Source organism: Carcharhinus amblyrhynchos, chromosome 17, assembly GCF_965287045.1.
Source record: "Carcharhinus amblyrhynchos chromosome 17, sCarAmb.v2.hapA, whole genome shotgun sequence".
Taxonomy (NCBI): Eukaryota; Metazoa; Chordata; class Chondrichthyes; order Carcharhiniformes; family Carcharhinidae; genus Carcharhinus; species Carcharhinus amblyrhynchos.
Genome location: NC_137340.1, coordinates 2,322,552 through 2,349,611, shown reverse-complemented (window position 1 = coordinate 2,349,611; position 27,060 = coordinate 2,322,552). Strand labels below are relative to the sequence as shown.

The window sequence follows — 27,060 nt, the reverse complement described above, 5'->3', positions numbered from 1 at the left end:
TTGAGGTACAGTGAGGTGCTGAGGTGACCATCCTTGTGTGTGTCCAAGAATGTAACCAATTCTGGAGAGTAGTCCATGGTGAGTCTGATGGTGGAATGGAACTTGCTGATGTCATCGCATAGTTGTTAGTTCGCCACGTGTCCAAAGGAAGAAAATGTCATCGATGTATCTGGTGTGTAACATCGGTTGAAGGTCCTGTGCAGTGAAGAGGTCTTGTTCAAACCTGTGCATGGAAGATGTTGGCATATTGAGGTGCAAATTTGGTCGCCATGGCTGTTCTGTGTGTCTGGATGAAGACTTGGTTTTTGAAGGTGAAGACAAAGCACAGTGCGAACGTACCCAAATAAGGAAGTTCATAATACTGCCTGCTACTACCCCAGAGAGATAGATGTTATTAGTTCATTTATTAGTGTCATAAGTAGGCATACATTAACACTGCAATGAAGTCACTGAAAATCCCCTTATCGCCACACTCCGGCGCCTGTTTGGGTACACTGAGGGAGAATTTAGCAGGCCAATGCACCTAACCAGCACGTCTTTTGGACTGTGGGAGGAAATCAGAGCACCCAGAGGAAAACCATGTAGGCATGGGGAGAACGAGCAGACTCCACACAGACAGGACCCAAGCCGTAAGTCAAACCAGGTCTCCGTTGCTATGGGGCAGCAGTGTTAACCACTGTGCCACTGTGCTGCCCAGGAGTTACCCGCTCCTAACAAAAAAATGATAAAATGAAAATTATTAGGTTGAGGAATATTTGAACAATTAATAGAGTAAGTTTAATGTTGAGCCTGTTTTGTATGATTAGAGAAGATTATTTTAATTATGTAAAGTGATGTGATTGCATACCAAATTTTCTTCGCTCACTCCCCACCCTTTTAGGTTCTGTAGAAAAGCTACCCATTTCTGCAGACAGTAAATTTGTTTCTAAGTTGCCTGGAACATATAAGAACATAAGAAATAGGAGCAGGAGTAGGCCAACTAGCCCTTCGAGCCCGCCCCGCCATTCAATAAGATCATGGCTGATCTGTCTTGGCTCAGTTCCACATTCCCGCCCTCTCCCCATAACCCTTAATCCCCTCTCTTATCAAAAACCCATCAACCCGCGTCTTAAAAATATTTAGCGAGACAGCCTCCACCACTTCAACGGGCAGAGAATTCCAGAGATTCACCACCCTTTGAGTGAAGAAGTTCCTCCTCAACTCCGTTCTAAACCGCCCCCCCTTTATCTTGAGGCTGTGCCCCCTAGTCCTACTGTCCTTTCTGAGCGGGAAGAGTCTCTCCACCTCTATCCTATCCATCCCATTCATCATCTTATACGTCTCAATGAGATCTCCCCTCATTCTTCTAAACTCTAACGAGTACAAGCCTAGTTTATTCAGCCTCTCCTCATAGCTCAACCCCCTCAACTCCGGCATCAGCCTAGTAAACCTCCTCTGCACTCCCTCCAAGGCCAAAATATCCTTGCGTAAGTACGGCGCCCAAAACTGCACACAGTACTCCAGCTGCGGCCTCACCAATGCCCTATACAGCCGCAGCAAGACCTCCCCACTTTTATATTCAATCCCCCTCGCTATGAAGGCCAGCATCCCATTTGCCTTCCTGACCACCTGCTGCACCTGCAAGCTGGGTTTTTGCGACTCATGCACAAGGACCCCGAGGTCCCTCTGCACCGTCGCCTGCTGCAGTTTTTCTCCACGTAAGTAATAATCCTTCCTACCATTATTCCTACCAAAGTGGACCACCTCGCACTTGCCAACATTAAATTCCATCTGCCATTTCCTGGCCCATTCGCCCAGCCTATCTAGATCCTTCTGCAGAAACTCGTGTCTATGTTAGTTAATAATTGTGGATTTTGTAGGATCTAGTTAAATATGAACATTTTTAAAAAAGGCTGGAGTTTGGAAAAAGTGTGAGTATTTTATCGCATTGTCACATCACCCCCAGCTAAAGAACAAAGATTTTGCTGGTGGCAGTGCGTTTGAGTGAGAATACTTTTGAGATTTTGAATCAACAAGGTATATAGGGCCGAAATTCTCCAGTCTCGTACTGCTGCCAACAAGAACAGAGAATTTGGTGCTCAGCTAAATCTCCATTCGCTGCACCGGGGCCGGAGAATCCCAGCTGCTGGCGAGGTCAGAGAAATCCAGCCAAGGTGATGGTTATAAAATCAGGTATGGGAAATTGGCTTAAATGAAACAAAAGAAAGGTTGTCATAATAAAGGAGCTTGTTTCTTATTTTTGAATCACAGTGCAGAAGGAGGCCTTTTGGCCCATCAAGTCTGCACCACCCACAATCCCACCCAGTCCATATCCCTGTAACCCCACATATTTACCTCACCAATCCCCCTTACACTAGGGTCAATTTAGCACGGCCAACCAACCTAACCTGTCCATCTTTGGGCTGTGGGAAGAAACCTGTGCACCCAGGAGAAACCCATGCAAACACAGGGAAAATGTGCAAATTCCACACAGACAGTGACCCGAGGCCGGAATTGAACCCAGGTCCCTCGCACTGTGAGGCGGCAGTACTAAACCAGTGTGCCACCATGACACCCAATTTTAATCAAGGGGTTGTGAGCTTGTAATACTCTGCCATTTTAAAAAGTGATAGCTGAGAGAAAGAATGCTGCGTATTAATTGTTTGAAATTTACGAGTTGTGAGAACCAATGTGTTTCGCTTGTTCTGAGATTTGTTTTATCATTGTTTTGGGCTGTATTTGTTAATGTTTATCTTTTTGAGGAATTAACCTCATCTTGACTCTTTAATTACAGGAATTTGGAAGTTAAAAACAGAATCATAAGAATGCTTACAGGATTAATTTCGGTTATTGTTGTTTTAAAGTGTGTGTAAAGCGTATTTGACTGTGTGTGGATAATAATTATGACTTGAATCTTTCGAGCTTTAATGTTTTCTCTGATATTGTGTTTTTGCGAGCATGGTTTAGGTAATTTCAGTCAAACAGCTAAAAAAGAGGGGAAGTAATAAAGCGTTCTTTTCAAAAGTTATAAATCTGGAGCCATGTTTACTGGCCAGAATCATGATTCCAGGATAGTTTGATAAACATGTGGGAATTTAAACTCGGATACAAATTCACACATGAGAATGAGATAGTTTTAATTGGATTGATCTTGGATTAAAAGTTCTTGTCAGGTCCAAAGACTTATTCCTGCACAATTGGCACAACGAAAAGGAAAATTCCAAAATTAGGTACTCAGCAAAAGAGGTTAAGAGGAGAGATTATTAAATAGGAAATATTTAGATTCAATATTTAGATTTGTTAGATTAAATTAAAAGAGTGCTGTTGTAATGATGTCCATTTGAGAACTTCTACTCCAACCCTTTTCAAACTAATCGAGACTCTTGTCTACTAATAGCTGAAGATGTATTTATTTTTGCAGGAATTGGGAATTACAAAATTTTAAGGTATTGAATTGTGAAATATGTTCAAATGAATTAACCCATTCTGCCCAAAGCAGGATGGATCTTTGGGGGGTGATTCTCCCATTCGGAATTGGTGGGTCAGAATAGGAGATGTGTGCGTGTGCTGATTTGCACGTGTGTTCCTGATGCACGTGCGTCTCCCATTGCCGGTGAGCTGGTCGGGACCGCGCTGGAAACCGACGGGAAAATCTCCCCAGAGATCTGATAGATGAGGTTAGGTCTGATTCTGAAGATTTGAGATTTGGAACCATTCCCCGATTTTTTATTTGCCTCCCTGTACTCATTAAACTTCCTTAACATTCACCGAGGAAGACATAAACTAGTGGTCACTCAACCGGGTGGAGGTCCAGCAGATGGGAACTATAAAATTCATTTGGTGATCTCACAAGAGACCATGTAATGGGGTCTTTAAGGAACGCTACAGAATTGAATCACTGATGACAGAAAGAGGGGCTGGGTTTACTGAGCTGAGTCTAAAGGATATATGACCCCTTCGTGTGCTGTGTTTCTCCACTGTCCCTCATTTGTTCTATGCCAAACTATGCCCATCTATACATCCTGCATCATCCCTCATGTTCCCTATGCCAAGATGCCGCACTTCCATACTTATTGACCTGTAGAAAACCAATAACCCCTTCAGTGACAGTAGGATGCATAAAAAAAACTTCAAAAAGAAATGGGCATTTACTCCTAACTTCATACAATGCAATAAAACATCAATTTACTACAGGGTAATGAAAGTGTTATTCATTCAAACCCTTTAAGGATTCAATATCCGAAACTGTAAGCACTATAAACCTCTTATCCTCGTGTAAAACAACTTGTACAATTGATAGTAGAGATCAAAGAGCAATTTTTCCTCTGGGACTCAGATATTTAATGATGGATGCATGGGTTCTCAACCAAGAATATATAATGAAAGCCCAGAAATCCATCAAAACACCAACCAGCACCCTTAAAAGATGTAGTGAAAATCAGCAACCCTGGAAATGGGGTTGAGAATATTAGAATGAGAGTTTAGCCACCATTTTCAAAGGAATCCTGAGTCATCCTGACTTGGAAAATCCATTCCTTGTCACTGTTTCACTGTATAACACTCAGGAAACTTTCCAAAAATACCTGAAAATCATTAAACAATCACCATCACCAGGGAAAATGTATAAAGAAAGCTATTAGACCTAAAGGCTGACAAGTTATAAGGACCTGATGACCTGCATCCAACAGGCTGACATAGGATTCCTTAGCTCCTGGAAGGCACCCCTGTGGAATGGAAAATTTATTCAGAAAGCAGGAAAATAGAGGCCAGTAAGCCCAACACATAGATAGAATCATACAATTCCTACAGTGCAGAAGGAAGGCAGTTGACCTGTGAGAAGAACATAAGAACATAAGAAATAGAAGCAGGAGTCGGCCATCTAGCCCTTCGAGCCTGCCCCGCCATTCAATAAAATCATGGCTGATCTGAAGTGGATTCATTCCACTTTCCCGCTTTCTCCCCATAACCCTTAATTCCCCTGTCTATCAGAAACCTATCTACCCGTGACTTAAATATATTCAGCAAGGTAGCCTCCACCACTTCAACAGGCAGAGAATTCCAGAGATTCACCACCCTTTGAGTGAAGAAGTTCCTCCTCAACTCTGTTCTAAACTGCCCCCCCCCCTCTTATTTTGAGGCTGTGCCCTCCAGTTCTGCTATCCTTTCTAAACGGGAAGGATCTGTCTACCTCTACCCTATCCATCCCCTTCATTATCTTGTACATCTCTATAAGATCCCGCCTCAGCCTTCTAAACTCCAATGAGTACAGACACAGTCTATTCAATCTCTCTTCATAGGTTAGCCTCCTCATCTCCAGTATCAGCGTTGTGAACCCCCTCTGCACTCCCTCCAAGGCCAATATATCCTTCTGCAAATGCGGCGACCAAAACTGCACACAGTATTCAGTATTCCAGTTGCGACTGTGAGTCTACACCTACTCTCTGACAGAGTGTCTTACCCAGTCCCTCTCTCTTGCCCTATCCCCATAACCCCACACATTCACTATGCTGTCAGGACTTTTTGGTCCCGCCACTATCAACAGAGGTTCCAGTTGTTTGCACCTCCTGCTGCTGGGACCCCATGGTGTAGGAGGGGTCGGGGGAAGGGGGCTAGGAAGACACTGCCAACAGGAACCGTCAGAAAGTTCCTGCACTGTTTGCATTTCTTGTTGTCCTTATTCTGTTCATATCCAACATGGTGCTTCTTCCTTCTCTTGTACTGTTCAACACTCAACAGTTTAAGCGCCCTATCCTGTGTGTTCAGCAAACTGTTTTGTCATCTGTATGTTTCCAATCTAATGAGCTAAAGAACAGGCTGCTAGATCTAGTTCCTCAGAATGAGTTGTAAGGGAAAAAAACAGTTCAAAATGTTAACGTCCTAGTAGAAAATCAGTAAAATTGTGAGCACTAACACTGGAGTTCTGTTTTAAGGTAAACCAGTTCAGGCAGGTTTCACTGATACCTTTCATTTCCAGGTTTGCCCAAAATTGGACGTGGTGAATCGAACCTTCTCAAAACACACGTGCTGGAGAAAGGAACAGGAAATACAAGGTCTGGTGGGGAGAGGTAATTAAGGTGGGAAGGGACTGATCTGGAATACAAATACGGGCATTCAGCAGTGGGTGTGCAGGTCAGTTTATGTGATGTATTTTCTATATAATTATATGTAATGTAAGCTGTAATATATTGGTAATATCCACACCATGTGAAATTCTGATTGTGATGTAATTATTTGTAAAGTGCTGCTGGTTTAGCCGCACCTTCCCCTTAAAACAAACAAATGAAACGATTATCGATTGAAATCAACACTTAGCCTCCCCCACAGTCGAACAACTCTTACATCACATTCTGAGTTGGGTTCACTGCCAGCACAGTCACCGACCTGTGCAATTTCTTTCTCTTATCAACAAGGCATAGAGGGAAAAGAGTGACAGCTTCCTGTCAGATTCAGATTCCAGAAAAGTGAAAGTCCAGTCAGAGAACTATCACTCCATCCAGATCCTTCCCCGGAGTTTGGAACAAGAGAGTTTGAGGCTCACCGGATTGTTGAATTGCAGTTAAGTAACGTAAGTATGAGATTTGATTTGATTTATTATTGTCACTTGCATTGGGATACAGTAAAAAGTAATGTTTCTTGCATGCTACACAAAGCATATCGTTCATAGAGTACACAGGGGAGAAGGAAAGGAGAGGGTGCAGAATGTAGTGTCATAGCTAGCGTGTAGAGAAAGATCAGCTTAATATATGATAGGTCCATTCAAAAGTCTGATGGCAGCAGGGAAGAAGCTGTTCTTCAGTCGGTTGGTACGTGATCTCAGGCTTTTGTATCTTTTTCCTGATGGAAGAAAGTGGAAGAGAGTATGTCCAGGGCGCGTGGGGTCCTTAATTACGCTGGGCGCTTTTCCGAGGCAATGGGAAGTGTAGACGTAGTCAATGGATGGGAGGCTAGTTTGTGTGACAGGCTGGGCTAAGATGTAGGAGCGGACATTTGGCCCATCAATTCTGCTCACCTTTCAATGAGATCATGACTGATCTGAAATGATCCTCAACTCCTGCCTTAATCCCTCGATTCCCTTGCTGATTAAAAACCTGTTTCTCTCAGACATGAACTTAGAGTATAGAGGTTTACAGCATGGAAACAGGCACTTTGGCCCAACTTCTCCATGCCGCCCTTTCTTTTTTAAAACCCCAAAGCTAATCCCAATTGCTCGCATTTGGCCCATATCCCCCAATGCCCATCATACCCGTGTAATTATCTAAATGCTTTTTAAAAGACAAAATTGTACCCACCTCTACTACTACCTCTGGCAGCTTGTTCCAGACATTCACCAGACATTCTGTGTGAAAAAATTGTCCCTCTGGACACTTTAGTAACTCTCCCCTCTCACCTTAAACAATGCCCTCTAATTTTAGACTCCCCTACCTTTGGGAAAAGATATTGACTCTCTAGCTGATCTGTGCCCCTCATTATTTTATCGACTTCAAAAGATCACCCCTCAGCCTCCTACACTCCACAGAAAAAAGTCCCAGTCTATCCAGCCTCTCCTTATAACTCAATCCATCAAGTCTCTTTCTAGTTTAATAATATCCTTTCTATAATAGGATGACCAGAATTGCACACAGTATTCCAAACATGGCCTTACCAATATCTTGTACAACTTCAACAAGACATTCCAACTCCTGTATTCAATCTTCTGACCGATGAAACCAAGCATGCTGAGTGCCTTCATCACCACTCTGTCCACCTGTGACTCCACTTTCAAGGAGCTATGAACATGTACCCCAAGATCTCTTTGTTCTGTAACTCTCCCCAACGCCCTACCGTTAACTGAGTAAGTCCTGCCCTGGTTCAATCTATCAAAATGCATCACCTCACATTTGTGTAAATCAAACTCCATCTGCCATTCATCAGCCCACTGGCCCAATTGATCAAGATCCCGTTGCAATTGGAGATAACTTTCTTCACTGTCCACTATACCACCAATTTTAGCATCAGCAGCAAACTAAATAACCATGCCTCCTATATTCTCATCCAAATCATTAATATAAATGACAAATAACAGTGGACCCAGCACTGATCCCTGAGGCACACTGCTGGTCACAGGCCTCCAGAGAGACAAAATTCCTCTTCATCTTTGTCTTAAATAGGCAACATTTACTCTGAGATTACACCCTCTGCCTAGACTTCCCCACAAGGGGAAACATTCTCTCAGCAACTACTTTGTCAAGCCCTTTGAGAATCCTGTCTGTCTCAATAAGATCAGCTCTCATTCTTCTAAACTCCAATGAGGAGAGGCTCAACCTACTCAACCTCTCCTCATAAGAAAATCCCTCCATATCCGGGAACAACCGAGTGAACCTTCTCTGGGGCGCCTCCAATGCTATCCTCCTTAGATAAGGAAAACTATTCACAGTTTTCTAGGTGTGGTCTAAGTAGTGTTACTATCTCGGTTGATATTCTAACTGGACTTTCATAGCTGAAATTCTCTGATCTCATCCACCTTGCCACAACTACCAGTGGGAACTTGGCACTCAGCCAAATCTCTATTCCGAGCAGTGGGAACAGAGAATCCCAGTCACGATTAGAGAATTCCAGCCCGGACCTTTTACTTTTTTTTAATCAAACATTAAAGATCAGAGTCACAGGACCGCTAATTAGTTTTAAAAACAAGAAAAAAACATTTATTAAACATGAAAAATGGATTATAATATAATAACTCCTTTACTCCTCTAACCAATACGCACAGGTTTTAAGAATAAAAAGATGACGAAGTGGATTTGAAGCTACAATGATCCTTATTAACACAAAGTTAGTGTTTGTGGATTTCTCCTCAGAATCGCTCAGATGCTAACCATATGAGAGTTTCTAAACTCCACTCCCAAAATACTTTAAATTCCTTTCTCATAGCAATATATTCACTTCGCAATCTGTGTTCTGAAATCCAGGTCTCGTTTTCCATAGGATCCTTTTTGACCAGAGCTTCCACTCCAATTTTAGCAATAAGTCCATGCCAGGATTTTCAGGTTACACCAATTCTGATAGCCACTTAATAAGAACATAATAACATAAGAAATAGGAGCAGGAGTAGGCCATCTAGCCCTTCGAGCCTGCCCCGCCATTCAATAAGATCATGGCTGATCTGTCGTGGCTCAGTTCCACATTCCCGCCCTCTCCCCATAACCCTTAATCCCCTCGCTTATCAAAAACCCATCAACCCGCATCTTAAAAATATTTAGCGAGGTAGCGTCCACCACTTCAACGGGCAGAGAATTCCAGAGATTCACCACCCTTTGAGTGAAGAAGTTCCTCCTCAACTCCATTCTAAACCGCACCCCCTTTATCTTGAGGCTGTGCCCCCTAGTCCTACTGTCCTTTCTGAGCAGGAAGAGTCTCTCCACCTCTATCCTATCCATCCCATTCATCATCTTATACGTCTCAATGAGATCTCCCCTCATTCTTCTAAACTCTAACGAGTACAAGCCTAGTTTATTCAGCCTCTCCTCATAGCTCAACCTCCTCAACTCCGGCATCAGCCTAGTAAACCTCCTCTGCACTCCCTCCAAGGCCAAAATATCCTTGCGTAAGTGCGACGACCAAAACTGCACACAGTACTCCAGCTGCGGCCTCACCAATGCCCTATACAGCTGCAGCAAGACCTCCCTACTTTTATATTCAATCCCCCTCGCTATGAAGGCCAGCATCCCATTCGCCTTCCTGACCACCTGCTGCACCTGCAGGCTGGGTTTTTGCGACTCATGCACAAGGACCCCGAGGTCCCTCTGCACTGTCGCCTGCTGCAGTTTTTCGCCACGTAAGTAATAGTCCTTCCTACCATTCTTCCTACCAAACTGGACCACCTTGCACTTGCCAACATTAAATTCCATTTGCCATTTCCTGGCCCATTCGCCCAGCCTATCTAGATCCTTCTGCAGACTCTCCACACCCTCCGCGCAATTTGCCGTTCCATCAATCTTGGTGTCATCAGCAAATTTCGACACCATACACTCGGTTCCCTCCTCCAGATCATCTATATAAATGGTAAATAGCTGAGGCCCCAGCACCGACCCCTGGGGCACTCCACTACTCAGCAACCGCCAATCCGAATAGCACCCATTAACCCCCACTGTCTGCCTCCTATTTGACAACCAATCCTCTATCCACGCTAACACCCTACCCCCAACTCCATGCCCCCTTACCTTCTGCAATAACCTCTTGTGAGGTACCTTGTCAAACGCCTTCTGAAAATCAAGAAAGTCCACATCCACCGGCTCTCCTCTATCCACCGCCCTAGACACATCCTCATAGAACTCCAATAAGTTTGTCAGACACGACTTCCCCTTAACGAAACCGTGCTGCGTCTGCTCTATCAAGCAATTCCCCTCAAGATGCCTCGCGATTTCCTCCTTGATGACGGATTCTAACATTTTACCTACAACAGACGTTAAACTAACCGGCCTATAATTCTCTGCCTTTTGCCTGGCACCCTTCTTAAACAACGGCATAACATTAGCCGCTTTCCAATCTTCCGGCACTTCCCCGGAATCCAGCGACGTTTGGAAAATAACCACCAAGGCATCCACTATCACCTCCGCCATTTCTTTCAGAACCCTTGGATGCATTCCATCCGGCCCTGGGGACTTGTCCACAATCAGTCCTTTATAATTTATTTATAGACGACACTAAGATATTTCAAACTTTAAAATCATTTTCAGAAAACCTTTCTCCTGTATGCTCACCAACTGATCTCTCCTCAGCTTTGCCAGTTGTCCCTGATCAGAACCCTGTTCTGTTCCTGAATTTCTTCTTTGTTTCCTTAACTCTACACCTTCCAAAAACTTTCCCCAATTTCTCAAGCTTCTTAACTAGTTGCTCTTTAGATCTTTGGCACTGGCTATCTGAACCATTAGTCCGTTGTAGGGTTTTTCCTACAGTAAAGCTAAAAGAGCTGGGGTTTTTTTCTTAAGCTCCCCCCAGCAGAACTGAGTGAGTTGTTTATTGCTTCATTTTCCAATGGCTAGCTTGAAAATGAAAGAATGCAGAAAGTTTCTGCTCTTCTGACAGAGCCCTTCTAGTTGCTAAGCAACTCTCTTTCTTCACACCGTAGCTTTCCTACTGAAAAAAATCAAGACACTCATATCATTCACCAGCTACAGCGGGAGGCATCATTAGCAGCAACTTAGAGCATGCGTTATTGCATCCTCAGAGCCCACGAGAGATTCCGTCCCCTTCCCCCACACCCCACCTGCCCTGTATGAGGGTTTAGTGCTGCCTCACACATCACCTAGAGGTGGGCCCAGGTGCCAGCGTGCATGTGGAGCTCAGATAGGAGTCAGATTACTTTGCAGCAGGGCATCACCATCATGGTGCATAGTGAGTCATCGTCACCCTCCTGCCTGCCACAGAAACTTGGTCGCACAGTGTAACCAGGCCCACCTAGTGTGACAATGTTGCAGGAGATAGTAGGACCGGGGGGTTGGGGGGTGCTGGTGATGGTGGCAGTGGCGCTGGTGCTGGTGGGGGATGGATCCCATGTGCAGCAACACAGGCTGCTAGTGACCAAAGTGTGTGGTGATCAGGCCCTCCCTCGAATGCTGATCCCTGCTATCAGCCAGTCCGAAGTGGGTACCCCATGTCCCCCGCGAGCCATCCCTGCATCCTGGGCTACTCTTCAAAGACCTTCGGGACATCAGAACTCCACAATATGAAGCTGCCATGCACACTGATGGGGTGTCTGGCGCAGACGTGCATGATTCCATCGTGTGGTCACACAACAATTGCACATTGATTGAATGGAAGAATCTGTTCATGAAACTTCCTGGATTCTGAACCGGGGACCTGAGGGTGAGCTGAGTGCGGTCTGTAGCCCCCTGTACATTTGGCATCCCTGCGATGGCTGTGAACCCTGCAGCCCAGGCTTCCCGTTGGCCCTGATCCAGGTCAAATTTAAAATACTGGCCAGCCCGAGCATACGGGGCAGCTGTGACCCTCTTCACACACTTGTGGATTGTTGGGAAATGCCACAAAGGTCTCCACTGGCAGTCTGGAAGGACCATCAGCTTCACAGCCATCGGGAGTGGGTGCCACTCCCTGTGCCTCAAGGTGCCAGGTCCTGCAACTAATAGTACAGCTGTCACACTGTCTCCTTTCTGAGCTGTCGGCAGCACGCAATGTCCGACGGTTGCTCAAAGACCACCTCAAGAGTGGAACTGCCAAGTCTCTGCTTCCTCTTTCTCCTGCCCCCCCCACCCCCGTCCCACACCATTCCCCCCCCCACCAACCCCCCACTCTTCCCTCCCCTCCACACGGTACGAGTGCCGCCATGTCCTGCCTCCAGTGGCCATCTCCTTCTATTGCTGCGAGTGATAAGGTCTGGGCCTTCCTCTGCCCACAATTCATCCTCCTGCTCCCCCTCCTCAGCTCCAGCAGCAACCAAAACATCAGTGGGTTGTGTTGCAAAAGTCTTCTCATCAATCTGAAGCAGTGGTGGGGGTGGTGGTCTTTGGGGAAGGGGAGAGATAGATGGAGATGTTAAAGATTTCTGCTCACCCTCAGGCCAGCAACACACTCCTCATAGCTCCCCCTCCCCGCAGACCCCCAGCAACACACACTCCCCGCCTCCCCCATAGACCCCCCAGCAACACACACTCCCCATACTGCCCGCAGACCCACAGCAAAACACACTCCCCGTGGCCCTCACAGAGCATGGCAACACAGCCTCCCCATTCCTCCCCCCCAACTCAGAAACACACACACAGAACCCATGCAATAGTCGGCACAGACAGTGCAGCCTGACAAGTCCTGAGGCTGCAGCACTGCCAATTCAGGAAGTTTTCAGCCCATTCCCCACCTGCAACAGTGCTTGTTGCTGCCTGCCCAGAGTCAGCGCTAAGACCAGAGGTCAGCGCTTTGAGCCGGGTCCATGCTGAGAGTCAGAGGCTGGATCCCATGAGCAACGACAGCCCCCCACCCCCCCACTCACTCACAGGCACCCCCCCCCCCCCCCCCCCCCCGACCTAAAACACAACTTGGCCGCCACGAAACAACCCCCTTCTGAGCAGCGCGGAACAATTTGAAAACAGAGACTTACCTCCTCGCTCACCCTCACTGCACCTGGAACTGATTTTTATGCATGAGGTGTTTTCTAGACCGATTCGGCTGCAGTCATCGAGGTGGTTAAGGCAGGTAAGCTGGGATGATTTAGAACGAAACTCCCTAATGACATTGTGATGAATGCAAAAGAATCGAAACTGATGTTTTGTCTGTGTTGGGTGGACTCCTGATCATGCCAAATGATTTTTTTGTAAAATGGGAATGGGCACAAAAATAGGCACTATTCTAGCTAGTCGAATCTCGCTCGATTTTACAACACTTTCCAGCTGCAAAACGGGCACAATGAGGTCATAAATTTCTGCCTGATATGTTTTTTCTTTCAGTTTATAATTGTCCTTAACTTCCTTGACTAACCATAGTCAATTTATCCCCTTCCAAAACCTTCTTTCTCAAAGAACAAAGAAAATTACAGCACAGGAACAGGCCCTTCGGCCCTCCAAGCCTACACCAACTATGCTGCCCAAGTGAACTAAAACTCCCTACCCTTCTGGGGACCATATCCCTCTATTCTTATCCTATTCATGTATTGTCCAGGTGCCCTTTAAAACTCACTATCCTATCTGCTTCCACTACCTCCCCCGGCAACGAGTTCCAGGCACCCACTCCTCTCTGTAAAAAATCTGCCTCGTATATCTCGGTTAAACCTTGCCCCTCACACCTTAAACCTCTGCCCCCTTGTAATTGACTCTTCCTGGGAAAAAGTTTCTGACTATCCACTCTGTCCTTGCCCCTCATAATCTTGTAGACTTCCTATCAGATCACCCCTTAACCTCTGTCATTCCAGTGAGAACAAACCAAGTTTCTCCAACCTCTCCTCATAGCTAATGCCCTCCATACCAGGCAACATCCTGGTAAATATTTTCTGTACCCTCTCCAAAGTCTCCACATCCTTCTGGTTGTGTGGTGACTAGAATTGAAAACTGTATTCCAAGTGCGGCCGAACCAAGATTCTATAAAGCTGCAACATGACTTGCCAATTTTTAAACTCAGTGCCCCAGCCAATGAAGGCAAGCATGCCGTATGCCTTCTTGACTACTTTCTCCACCTGCATTACCACTTCCAGTGACCTCTGTACCTGTACACCAAGATCTCTGGTTCTTTAGAGTTTTGCCATTTACTGTATATTTCCCATATGTATTAGACCTTCCAAAATGCATTAGGTCACATTTGTCCGGATTAAACTCCACCTGCCATCTCTCCACCCAAGCCTCTAACCTGTCTATATCCTGCTGTATCCTCTGAGGGTCCTCATCGCTATCCGCAAATCCATCAACCTTTGTGTCGTCTGCAAACTTACATTTTCCTCCACATCATTTATGTATATTACAAACAGCAAAAGTTCTAGCACTGATCCCTGAGGAACACTACTGGTCACACCCTCCATTCAGAAACACACCCTTCCACTGCTACCCTCTGTCTTCTTTGACCGAGCTAGTTCTGTCTACCTTGCCAACTCACCTCTGATCCCTAGCAATTTCCTTTTCCGCACCAGTCTGCCATGAGGGACCTTGTTAACAGGCTTACTGAACTGGAATATATCTTTGTTGTGAGTCATGGAACTATTTTCATAAACATTTACCATTGCTGATTAGCTGTCTTTTCTGCTAAATTTCTTTCCCAATCCACTCCAACTAACTCTGCCCTCATTCCTTTGTAATGACCCTGATTTAAGTTTAGCACCGTTATTTCTGATCCATGTTGCTCACTCTCAAACTGAATGCACTGTGGGCCATCAGCAGCAGCACAATTGTACTCCCCCACAATCTGTAACCTCATGGCCCATCATATCCGCTTTACCATTCCCACCAAGCCAGGGAAGCAACCCTGGTTCAATAAAGAATGCAGGAGGGCGTGCCAGGAGCAGCACCAGGCATACCTAAAAATGAATTGTCAACCTGGTGAAGCTATGACACAGGAAGACTTGTGTGTCAAAAAATAAGCAGCAAGTGATAGACAGAGCCAAATGATCAATGGATCTGACCTAATCTCTGCTGTCCTCCACCTCATCATTTACTGTGTGATTGCTTTCAAAAATCACATTACTAAGGGGACCTTGCACTATCTTTTGTGATTTTAACTTGTTATCATTCCGGAACCTGAGGTAAGTAGAACTTTGATATTCCTGAAGTTTACTTCAGCCTTTACTATTCGAGAATCCAGATCACTTTAACCAATCACTCCACATTCTGTGGATGAACATCCGTTGTCTAATGAAGCTCCACCCTGCCACTGGAACACCCACCGCCAGACTAAAGGTAAAGTGTCACCTTCCCTCACTGAGCCTTCCTGCTCATGTGACATTTCACAAACCCTCTAATTCCCTTCACAGCAATTCTTTACATCATGATATTTCCAGTCACATCCGGAACACCGGTTTATCATTACTCCATTATCCCTGGGGTTCACTCTCCTGCCAGGGTTAACCAGATCCTGTCATCTGTTAGAGTTACCAAAACAATCTCTCTCCTCATCACTGCTGTTTGGGGTTCTTCTTTCACATTGATGCTTGTGTCTGATATCTGATGGTCTCAAAATGCTGTTGACATCAAATCCTCAATCTTTTGTGTTCCTGCTGAATGGTATTTATATTTATAGAAACCCTACAGTGCAGAAAGAGGTCCTTTGGCTCATCAAGTCTGCACCAAACACAATCCCACCCCCATATCCCTACATATTTTACCCATTAATCCCTCTAACCTACGCATCTCAGGACACTAAGGGGCAATTTTACGGCATGGCCAATCAAACTAACCCGCACATCTTTGGACTGTGGGAGGAAACCGGAGGAAACCCACGCAGACACGAGGAGAATGTGCAAACTCCACACAGACAGTGACCCGAGCCAGGAATCGAACGCAGGTCCCTGGAGCTAACCCACTGTGCTACCGTGCTGTGTTGGTGCAGGAAAATGGCTGGAAATGAATATTTTCCCATAAATGGATTTAAAGTTTCAGATATCTGTTCTAAAAATGTATCTCTTTCTGAGAATCCACTCCATTCAAGACCAGGAGCCTATCCGTGTTGAATACTTTATCTCAATCCAATTTGAAAGCAAACACTGAATTAGTGATCGACAAATAGAATTTTACAATCTGTTATATACCAGTTAAATTTGATGAATTTTTTTGTGGAATAATCATCCATCTTTTCAAACTGATCAAAATCTGATCATTGCCACAGCTGCATTTAACAGATCACAGTTGCGACTGTCTGTCTGTATCGTACCTGGTGCAGAAAGCGTTAGAGTGGAGCAAGGCTGGAGAATTACAAGTGAGTGGTTCAGCAGTTTCTGATCCAGTGGGTCACACCACACTCACACCCACAACCCCCACCCACACACACAGCCACAACCCCCACCCACACACACACCCACAACCCCCACCCACACACACACCCACAACCCCCACCCACACTCACAGTCACAACCCCCACCCACACTCACACCCACAACCCCCACCCACACTCACACCCACAACCCCCACCCACACTCACAGTCACAACCCCCACCCACACTCACAACCCCCACCCACACTCACACCCAAGGAACTTCTTCACTCAAAGGGTGGTGAATATCTGGAATTCTCTGCCCGTTGAAGTGGTGGAGGCTGCCTCGCTAAATATATTTAAGACGCGGGTTGATGGGTTTTTGATAAGAGAGGGGATTAAGGGTTATGGGGAGAGGGCGGGAATGTGGAACTGAGCAGCGACAGATCAGCCATGATCTTATTGAATGGCGGGGCAGGCTCGAAGGGCTAGATGGCCTACTCCTGCTCCTATTTCTTATGTTCTTATGTTCTAACCCCCACCCACACTCACATCCACAACCCCCACCCACGCACACACACACAACCCGCACCCACGCACACACACACAACCCACACTCACACCCACAACCCGCACCCGCACTCACACCCACAACCCCCACCCACACTCGCACCCACAACCCCCACCCACACTCACATACACAACCCCCACCCACACTCACACCCACAACCCCCACACACACTCGCACCCACAACCCCCACCCACACTCACATACACAACCCCCACCCACACTCACACCCACAATCCCCTCCCACACTCACACCCACAGTCCCTCCCACACCCAGACCCACAACACCCCCCCCACACCCAGACCCGCAATCCCCCCCCACACTCACACCCACAATCCCCCCCCCAAAACACCCAGACCCACAACCCCCCCCACACCCAGACCCACAACCCCCACCCTCACACCCAGATCCACAATCCACCCCCCACACACAGACCCACAACCCCCACCCTCACACCCAGTCCCACAACAACCCCCCCACACCCAGACCCACAATCCCCCCCCACACTCACACCCACAACCCCCCCCCATACCCAGGCCACAATCCTTCTCACGCCTAGATCCACTATCTCTCCCTCACACACAGACCCACAATCCCACCCCCCACACCCAGACCCACAACACCGCCCCCCCGCATCCAGACCCACAACCCCCACCCCACACACAGACCCACAATCCCACCCCCCGCACCCAGATCCACAACAACCCCCCCCGCATCCAGACCCACAACCCACCGCACCCAGACCCACAACCCCCACCCCACACACAGACCCACAATTCCCCCCAACACTCAGACCCACAATCTCCCCCCCAACACTCAGACCCACAATCCCCCCCCCCACACCCAGACCCACAAATCCCGCCCCCAACACCCAGACCCACAATCCCCCCCCCCCAACACTCACACCCACAACCCCCCCCCCCCTCATACCCAGGTCACAATCCTTCTCACACCTAGATCCACAACACCCCCCCCCCCCACACCATTGTGCATGAAGAATGTACGTTTAGTACTGCAGTAAATATGGAGCTGACCCAGCTAGCTGAGTAGCAGTAAACTAGCAATCACCTCATGCCTGATTAGAGCCTCAATTTGTATGGATACTTATGAAGTTTAACTGGTGTCTGAGTCATATTCACTCACCTCAGGTCTATTTAAGAAAAGAACATAAGAACATAAGAAATAGGAGCAGGAGTAGGCCATCTAGCCCTTCGAGCCTGCCCCGCCATTCAATAAGATCATGGCTGATCTGAAGTGGACCAGTTCCACTTTCCTGCTTTCTCCCCATTACCCTTAATTCCCTTGTCTATCAGAAACCTATCTGCCCGTGACTTAAATATATTTAGCGAGGTAGCCTCCACCACTTCAACAGGCAGAGAATTCCAGAGATTCGCCACCCTTTGAGTGAAGAAGTTCCTCCCCAACTCCGATCTAAAATGCCGCCCCCCCTTATCTTGAGGCTGTGCCCTCTAGTCCTACTATCCTTTCTAAGCGGGAAGAATCTCTCTACCTCTACCCTATCCATCCCTTTCATTATCTTATATGTCTCTATAAGATCCCCCCTCATCCTTCTAAACTCCAACAAGTACAGACCCAGTCTATTTAGTCTCTCTTCATAGTCCAACCCCCTCATCTCCGGTATCAGCCTAGTGAACCTCCTCTGCGCTCCCTCCAAGGCCAAAATATCCTTGCACAAGTGCGGCGACCAAAACTGCACATAGTACTCCAGCTGTGGCCTCACCAGTACCCCGTACAGTTGCAGCAAGACCTCCCCCTCGCTATAAAGGCCAACATCCCATTTGCCTTCTTGATCACCTGCTGCACCTGCAGACTGGGTTTTTGCGACTCATGCACAAGGACCCCCAGGTCCCTCTGCACCGTAGCATGCTGCAGCTTTTCGCCCTTTAAATAGTAATCCCTCCTACTATTATTTCTGCCAAAGTGGATAACCTCACACTTGCTAACATTATACTCCATCTGACAGGTCCTCGCCCACTCGCTCAGCCTATCCAGATCCCTCTGCAGACTTTCCACACCCTCCGCACAATCTGCTTTTCCACTCATCTTCGTGTCATCAGCAAATTTCGTCACCATACACTCAGCTCCCTCCTCCAGATCATCTATGTAAATGGTAAATAGCTGAGGCCCCAGCACCGATCCCTGCGGCACTCCTCTAGTCACCAACCGCCAATCCGAATAGCACCCATTGCTTTCAGCATAACAGGGCATAAAAGTGGACTTACAGTTAGCTTTGTGTGTGGCCAGTGGGAGCGAACTTCCCTCCAGAGTGAGACACAGCCTGAGTGAGTGTGCGTATCGGTAATTTAGAGCGCAGTGGGAATTCAGTGCAGAGAGGAAAGAGATGCTTTTCACTTTTCTTTTCATTTTCTAACATTTTGAATCTTTAGAGAGTGGTCTTGTTCTGCTGCAGAAGTAGAGGACACAGGGAGAAGGCGGATTGGTAAGTAGCAGACAAGATTGGTTAAGTATTTAATACTTTCATCACTTATATTTTCAGATGACATTTTTGTGGTTCACAGTTTGTTAAAGGTATGTTCAGTATGAATGAGAACCAGGAAAGAAGGACCCTGGAGAATTGGATATAATCAGATATCAAGCATCTTCCAAAGGTTTAATTTAAAGGGTGGGTCGTGGCAGAAGAGCTCTAAGCCGTGTTGTGCTTCCCATGCTCCATGTGGGAAGTTGGAAACGTTTCCAGTGCCTGGGGCCAGCAGGAGTACAGGAAGTGTCTCCAGCTACAGCTCCTGGAAGCTGGGTTTTCGAGCTGCAGCAGCAGTTGGGGACACTGTGGCGCATCCGTGACACAGTGAGTATCATGGATAGCACGTATAGAGAGGGAGTCACACTGCAGGCTAAGATTCCCCAGGCAGAAAGAAGTGGATGAACACCAGGCAGTGCAAGAGGGTGAGGCAGGCAGCAAAGGAATTCCCTCTGGCTATTCCCCTGAAAAACAAATATACCACTTTGGATATTGTTGAGGAGAATGACCCTCGGGTAAACAGCAACAGCTAAATCTGTTGCACTACGGTTGGTTCTGTTGCAGAGGGGAAGGTTACAAGTGTGAGAATGCAATAGTGATAGGGGATTAAATTGTAAGGGAAATAAATAGGCGTTTCTGTGGCTGCAAACGAGATCCAGGATGATATGTTGCCTCGCTGGTGCTGAAGTCAAGGATGCCTTGGAGAGGATATAGGCATTCTGAAGGGGGAGGGTGAACAGCCAGTGGCTGTGATACACATTGATACCAATAACATAGGTTAGAAAAGGGATGAGGTCCTAAAAGCAGTATATACGGTATTAGGAAGAAAGTTGAGAAGTCAGACCTCAAAAGCAGTAATCTCAGGAATACTGTCAGTGTCACACGCTAGTCAAAGTGGAAATGGTAGGGTATATTGGATGAATATGTGGCTGAAGAGATAGTGTGAAGGGGAGAGTTTCAAATTCCTGAGGCATTGGGACCAGTTCTGATTTTGATTTGATTTATTATTGTCATATGTATTAACAGTGAAAAGTATTGTTTCTTGCGCGCTGTACAGACAAAACATACTGTTCATAGATAAGGAAATGAGAGAGTGCAAAATGTAGCATTACTGTCATAGCTAGGGTATAGAGAAAGATCAACTTAATGTAAGGTAGGTCCATTCAAAAGTCTGACAGCAGCAGGGAAGAAGCTGTTTTTGAGTCAGTTGGTACGTGACCTCAGACTTTTGTATCTTTTTTCTGAAGGAAGAAGGTGGGAGTGTGTGGGGTCCTTAATTATGCTGGCTGTTTTGCCGAGGCAGCAGGAAGTGTAGACACAGTCAATGGACGGGAGGCTGGTTTGCGTGATGGATTGGGTTACATTCCTTTATATACCTTTTGTATTTCCTTGCAGTCCTGGGCAAAGCAGGAGCCCATACCAAGCTGTAATACAATCAGAAAGAACGCTTTCTATGGTACATCTGTAAAAGTTGGTAAGAGTTATAGCTGACATGCCAAATTTCCCTACTCTTCTGAGAAAGTAGAGGCGTTGGTGGGCTTTCTTAACTATAGTGTCGGCATGGGGGGGACCAGGACAGGTTGTTGATGATCTGAACACCTAAAAACTTGAAGCTCTCGACCCTTTCTACTTTGTCCCCATTGATGTAGACGGGGCACATTCTCCTTTACGCTTCCTGAAGTCAATGGCAATTTCCTTTGTTTTGTTGACATTGAGAGAGTGATTATTGTTGCCACAGCAGTTCACCAGATTCTCTATCTCATTCCTGTACTCTGTCTTGCCATTGTTTGAGATCTGACCCACTGCAGTGGTGTTGTCAGCAAACTTGAAAATCGAATTGGAGGGGAATTTGGCCACACAGTCATAGGTGTATAAGGAGTATAGTAGGGGGCTGAGAGCTCAGCCTTGTGGGACACCGGTGTTGAGGATGATCGTGGAGGAGGTGTTCTTGATAATCCTTACTGATTGTAGTCTGTGAGTTAGGAAGTTCAGGATCCAGTCTCAGAGGGAGGTGCCGAGGCCCAGACCACGGAGTTTGGAGATGAGTTTTTTGGGAATAATGGTGTTGAAGGCTGAGCTGTAGACAATAAATAGGAGTCTGACATCAGTGTCCTTATTATCTAGGTGTTCCAGGGTTGAGTGCAGGGCCAGGGAAACGGCATCTGCTGTGAACCTGTTGCAGCAGTAGGCAAACTGTAGTAGATCCAGGTAGTCTGGGAGGCTGGAATTGATTCGTGCCATGACTAATCTTGAAGAAGGTGGAATCTGTACAAGCTGGACATGTTACACCTGGGCAGTACAGGGACTGATGTCCTTGGGGGAAGTATTTGCTGGAATGGCTGGGGAGGATTTAAACTAAAATGGCAGGGGGATGGGAATCTATGCAAGGTATCAGAGGAGGGGGAATCAAGGACAAAAAGCAATGATAGAAAGGGTAATAAAAAAAGTGATAGGTAGATAAACTAAGGGCTATAATTCAAATGGGGCCTCACTAACAGACAATGGGAAAGGAAACTGTAATGTTCAAAAGACAAGCCTAAAAGCTTTGTACCTTAACGTGTGGAGCATTCGCAATAAAATGGATGAATTAATCGCACAAATTGAACATCCAGGGGTATTCAATATTTAGGAAGAACAGACAAAAAGTAAAGGTGATGGAATTGCACTGTAGGTGAAAGAGAAAATTAACACCATAGTGAGGAAGGATATTAGCTCAGACAATGTGAAATCTATATGGCTAGAACTAAGAAACTCCAAGGATATAGACGTTACAGGGGGTTGTATACAGACCCCCAAACTGTAGTGGTAATGTCAGGGATGGCATTGAATAGGAAATGAGAGATTCAGATGATAATCTGTAATTATCAGGGATTTTAATCTGCCTGTAGATTGGGCAAATCAAATTAGTCACAATTCCATGGGGGAAGAATTCCTGGAGTGCATACAGAAGGTATTCTGGACCAATACATTGAAAAACCAACTAGAAATCAGGCCGTTGAATAATTGGCAAACCAGTTGTGCAAGATCCCTTGAGAATGAGTGAGCATAATATGATAGAATTTTTTTATCAAGATGGAGAGTGCTGTCGTTGATTCTGAGACTAGGGTCTTGAATGTTAATGAAGGAGACTACAATGAGGTGTGAGTTGGCTATGATAGATTGGGAAAGGCTACTTAAAGGGATGACAGTGGATAGGCCATGGCAAACATTCAAGGAGTGCATTAGTGAATGGCAACAATTGCTCATTTCTTTCTGGCACAAAAGTAAAACTGGAAAGGTGGCCAAACCATGACTTACAAGGGAAATTAGAGATACAAAATAGATCCAAGCAAGAAGCATACAAATTGGCCAAGAAGAACATCAGACCTGAGTGTTGGGAGCAGTATAGAATTTAGCAAAGGAGGACCGAGGTCCTGTTTAAGGTCCAACGATAGGAGCAGGAAATCTTGCCAGAGGCCCAAGAGAGCACTGGGGAATGTCTTGGGAATATCAGGAAAGTGAGTATCGGGGAATGCCTTGGGACTATTGGGATAGATCCCATGATTACCGGGGAATGTGTGAGGGGAACATGGGGATTGGCCCCGCGGGCACCAGGGAATGTCTCAAGAATATTAGAAGAGCGAGTCCCGGGGAATATATCGGGAGAGCGCGTACTGGGGAATGTCTCAGGAATATTGAGAAAGCAGGTATCGGAAAATATCTTGGGAATATCAGGATTGGCCCCACGGGCACCAGGAAATATCTAGGGAATATTGGGACAGTGAGTTCTGGGGAATGTCTCAGGAACATCGGAAGAGTGGGCACCAGAGAGTGTCACAGGAACATTGGGAGAGCGAGTAGCAAGGAGAGAATGGCATAAAACAAAGCAAACTTACAGGGTTGAAGACTCAGGGCCACAGGAGGGGGGATGGACCAGGGCCAGAAGGGGGAAGACAGCCTTATGTTCCTGAGGCTGCCTTCTGCTCATCTGACACAGCCTTCTTGTAGGGCCCTGGCCTGGGCCAGAGCGATGGGTGAGTAGCCAGTCATCAGCGACTGACAGATCCACTCAAATACTGTTGGTGTGGGTGGGTGTCTATAGGTGGCACAATGTCAGTAATGAACATTCAATCATAGTTGCTCCTTCAGCTGCAATTCAATTAACATCCCTGACTGCTCACCCAACTCTGCTGACAAAAATCAGCACTAATATGTGTTGATTGTCACTGTTGGTCACCCAGCAGTTTACCCTTGTTGTGCTGACACCCAGATTCAGTGACTGCTGTGGTCTCCCTGCACCTCTGGCTGACTCGGCAAGCACGTACATCCCCTTAGACAGTTAGCAATGGCAAACTATGTGAGGAGAGCACAGAGACTCATCAGATATGTGCTGAGGGGCACTTTGACAGGAGCCTGTACTGATGAGGTTGTGCGCAAAGCCTTGGAGTGAAGCTATGGACAATGTCTGCTCCTTAGATTACAGCTCAGCGCAGTAGAGTAGCCTGGCCACTGGCCAGTTTGTGTGGGTCAGGGTTGGTGTGGAGATTTGCCCACTGAGGGATAGACTGGAGGACTAATTGTCAATGTGGAGGCTGACTGTCAAGCTCCAGCTCCCAGTAGTGACTGGGCAAACAGTGCACCCGAGGAGACAAATGTTAATCATCAAGTCTCTCTCTTTACATTTGCAGCATTTTGTTTGAGAGAGAGATGGAGCCTGTGGAACTGCCTATGATTCTTTTTTGGCTCGTTTACAAAAGAGATGTTGGTGGAGGCGCCTGGTTCTCCAGAGGCTGAGGCATTCCCTGGGAGTGTGCGCACCTCATACATCCTGAGGAGCTTTCAGATCCCTGGCATGTTTCAGAGTCCACGGGGCTGGCTCCTTGGTGACACTGGCTACCCACTGAGAACATGGTTGATGATGCCTGTGCACAGGCACAGAGTGCGGCTGAAAGCAGCTACAATGGGTTTAAGAATGAGGGAAATCTTGGAGTGCATGACCACAGGTCCTTGAAGGTGACAGCACTGGTGGACAAGGTGGTTAAGGAAGCATTAGCATCGCTCTCCTATTTTGGGTGAGGTATTGAATACAAAAGTAACGATATAATAATGGAACTGTATAAAACACTGGTTAGGCTACAGCTGGAGTATCGTGTACAGTTCTGCTCACCTTATTACCAGAAGAACATAATTGATCTGGAGAAAATGCAGAGGAGATTTAAAGAAAGTTGCCAGGGCTTGGAGACTGCAGCAGTGAGAGATTGCCGAGGTCAGGGTTGTTTTCATTAAGTCACTGACAGCGGTCGGGAAGTGGGGGTGGAATGACACACATTGGAAATGGGAAATCTCGCTGATCTGGAAACCATTTGGAGACTCGCTCAAATCATGTAATACCTCTTCACTGATAATTGAGACCACTGTCAGAAAGCCAGCAAAGAACAGAGGCTTAATCCATCAGTGATGAAACCAGGTATCGAAATGTGAAGAATTCCACGGACTTGTATCACTAGGTGTGTGGGATGTGTGGATAATTTCATCTATTAATCAAAGGCTCAGCCATTTATAACTTTTCATTCCTAGTATAGAGAAAGAACAAGTCCAGGCTGATCTCTCAGGCATTACTGAGCAACAGAAGAGGCTGCCGATGATATTCAATGATTAAGACCATGAGAGCAACAAGGGCATGGGGGAAGGAGCAGGTTGAAGGTTGGCCACAAAGAGTGATTTCATGGACCTTGGCAGCGTGTAGTGTGGCCAGTGAGCTAATCCCAGGCTCAGCCCTGTTCTCAATGCCTGATAGCTACACTTGATTTCTCAAAGCCCAACAAAGGCACAGTTTGGGCTGGGTGTTCCTGAGAAAGATGAAGAGTGGGGAAATATATTCCATAAAATGAACAGCAAATCAATTATTAAGTTTCCACTGGGTGCATTTAGGATGTTTTAATGTTTCTCTTTACAATTTATTATCTTTAACACAGAGAAAATGAACCTTTCCGAATATTTTACACGAATCGGCTATTCAGGGCCTTACAACAAACCCGACCTGGAGACACTGAGCAAGTTGCTGGAAAAGCACATCACATCAATTCCCTATGAAAATCTGGGTATCCACTGTGGAGAAACAATAGTTCTCAACGTGGAAATCATCTTTGATAAATTAGTCAGGAAGAATCGAGGTGGTTGCTGTATGGAACATAATGGGTTGTTCCATTGGGTATTAAAGGAAATTGGATACAATGTGAAGATTGTGGCAGCAAGATTGTACAATGCAGCAAAGGATAAGTATGAAACTTACCCATCGCATGGAGTCCTTTGGGTGACCATGGATACCAAGAATTATGTCGCTGACGTGGGCTTTTTAACGTCCTATCAAATGCGACAACCCCTCGAGCTGGTGTCGGGCAAGGAGCAGACCCAGCCTCCTGGCACATATCGCCTCACTGAAGATAACAATATCTGGTACCTCGATAAACTTGAAAGAAAGCTTTACGTTGAAGATCAAAGCAATGCAAATCCATCTGCAATACATCAACTTGCCGAGCAAAAAGTCTTCTGCTTTATCCAGAAACCTTGTACTCTGGAAGATTTTGAGGACAAAATTAACTACTTGCAAACATCCCCTGACTCCATTTTTAGAAATGTTTCCTTTGCCTGCTTTCAGACTGTGAATGGATTTAAAATTTTAAAGGGTACAAACTACAGTGAAGAGATCTTTAAGGGTAAAGATGGAATAGACATGAGAATCACGAGAACACTGACTGATACAGAGGTACAGTCTGTGATCAAGGAGACATTCAACTTGACATTGGGCAAGAAGGTTACCCCCCTGTATAACTTAACTCATTTTCTGATCGATTAACACCTATTAAACATCAGATTTCACTTTTGAAAATTAATGCCTTTGCTGGGATTAGGAATAAATCATCTGTAAAGGATAGATCACTAACTCCCTCAAAAAGTAGAACAGTAATTTTACTAGGAACAGTTCAATAATATTTCAGCAAAGAAAAATCATTTTATTAGATCACACATCAATCATCTTATTGGGTTACAGAATGTAAGGTGAATGAATGATTTAGTAAAAAGGAGGGGATAGATTTATCACCCCTGCAGTAAAATAAAATCATATGTTAATCAAATGCTTATACCTCAAGTTCCTGACATCAGCTGAACTTGTTTAACTATTATTTGAAGAACAGTCTTCTAGCTAGATTTCAGACAAACTTCTGAGTGAAGAATTAGTAATAAACCTTTCAGAATTTTAAAACAATGTTCTGTATATTGAATAATTGTGCAAGCAGACTGTATCTGTGACTTAGAGCTGAGAGCTATATTACAATGCTGCCTGTATGATCACTGTATTAGAGCTTTGTTAGAGTTGTATGACAGGAGGGTGATCCTCCAAAGTTTCTCTGGGATAGTTCCCTCCATGCCTGAATCATGAATAAACTATTATAACTTGTCTGTGGCTCTCGCATGATTATTTGGAAGAGGTCTACCCCAACAAATTGGCGTAGTCAGCCGGATATTCATAATATATTCTTGGAATGGTTCTGCAAATAGGGTGAGTATATTTTATTTATAACCCATAGTTAGTGCAGCAAGTCTGCCAGAGGATGGTCCAGTTGTGTAACTAAAGAATCTGAAAGGAGAACATAAGAC

At 45.8% G+C, this 27,060-nt stretch overlaps 1 protein-coding gene across 6 annotated transcripts; it reads left to right on the top strand.

The window, feature by feature from the left end:
- The first annotated feature begins 1,887 nt into the window (after positions 1-1,887).
- LOC145354289 (arylamine N-acetyltransferase, pineal gland isozyme NAT-10-like) lies at positions 1,888-26,860 on the top strand. 6 transcript variants are annotated; one of them, XM_080205397.1, is made up of 4 exons: positions 2,544-2,631; positions 5,954-6,029; positions 6,390-6,544; positions 25,377-26,860. In XM_080205397.1, exon 4 carries the CDS (start codon positions 25,382-25,384, stop codon positions 26,255-26,257), a length of 876 nt encoding a protein of 291 aa, XP_080061523.1. In that variant the 5' UTR covers positions 2,544-2,631; positions 5,954-6,029; positions 6,390-6,544; positions 25,377-25,381; the 3' UTR covers positions 26,258-26,860. The 6 variants fall into 6 exon arrangements, 5 of the variants coding, with proteins under 5 accessions (XP_080061524.1, XP_080061523.1, XP_080061522.1 ...); XM_080205398.1 differs by lacking the exons at positions 2,544-2,631; positions 5,954-6,029 and adding an exon at positions 1,888-1,910; XR_013888841.1 differs by lacking the exons at positions 2,544-2,631; positions 25,377-26,860 and adding an exon at positions 16,270-16,378 and having other exon boundaries at positions 5,350-6,108.
- The last annotated feature ends 200 nt before the right edge of the window (positions 26,861-27,060 follow it).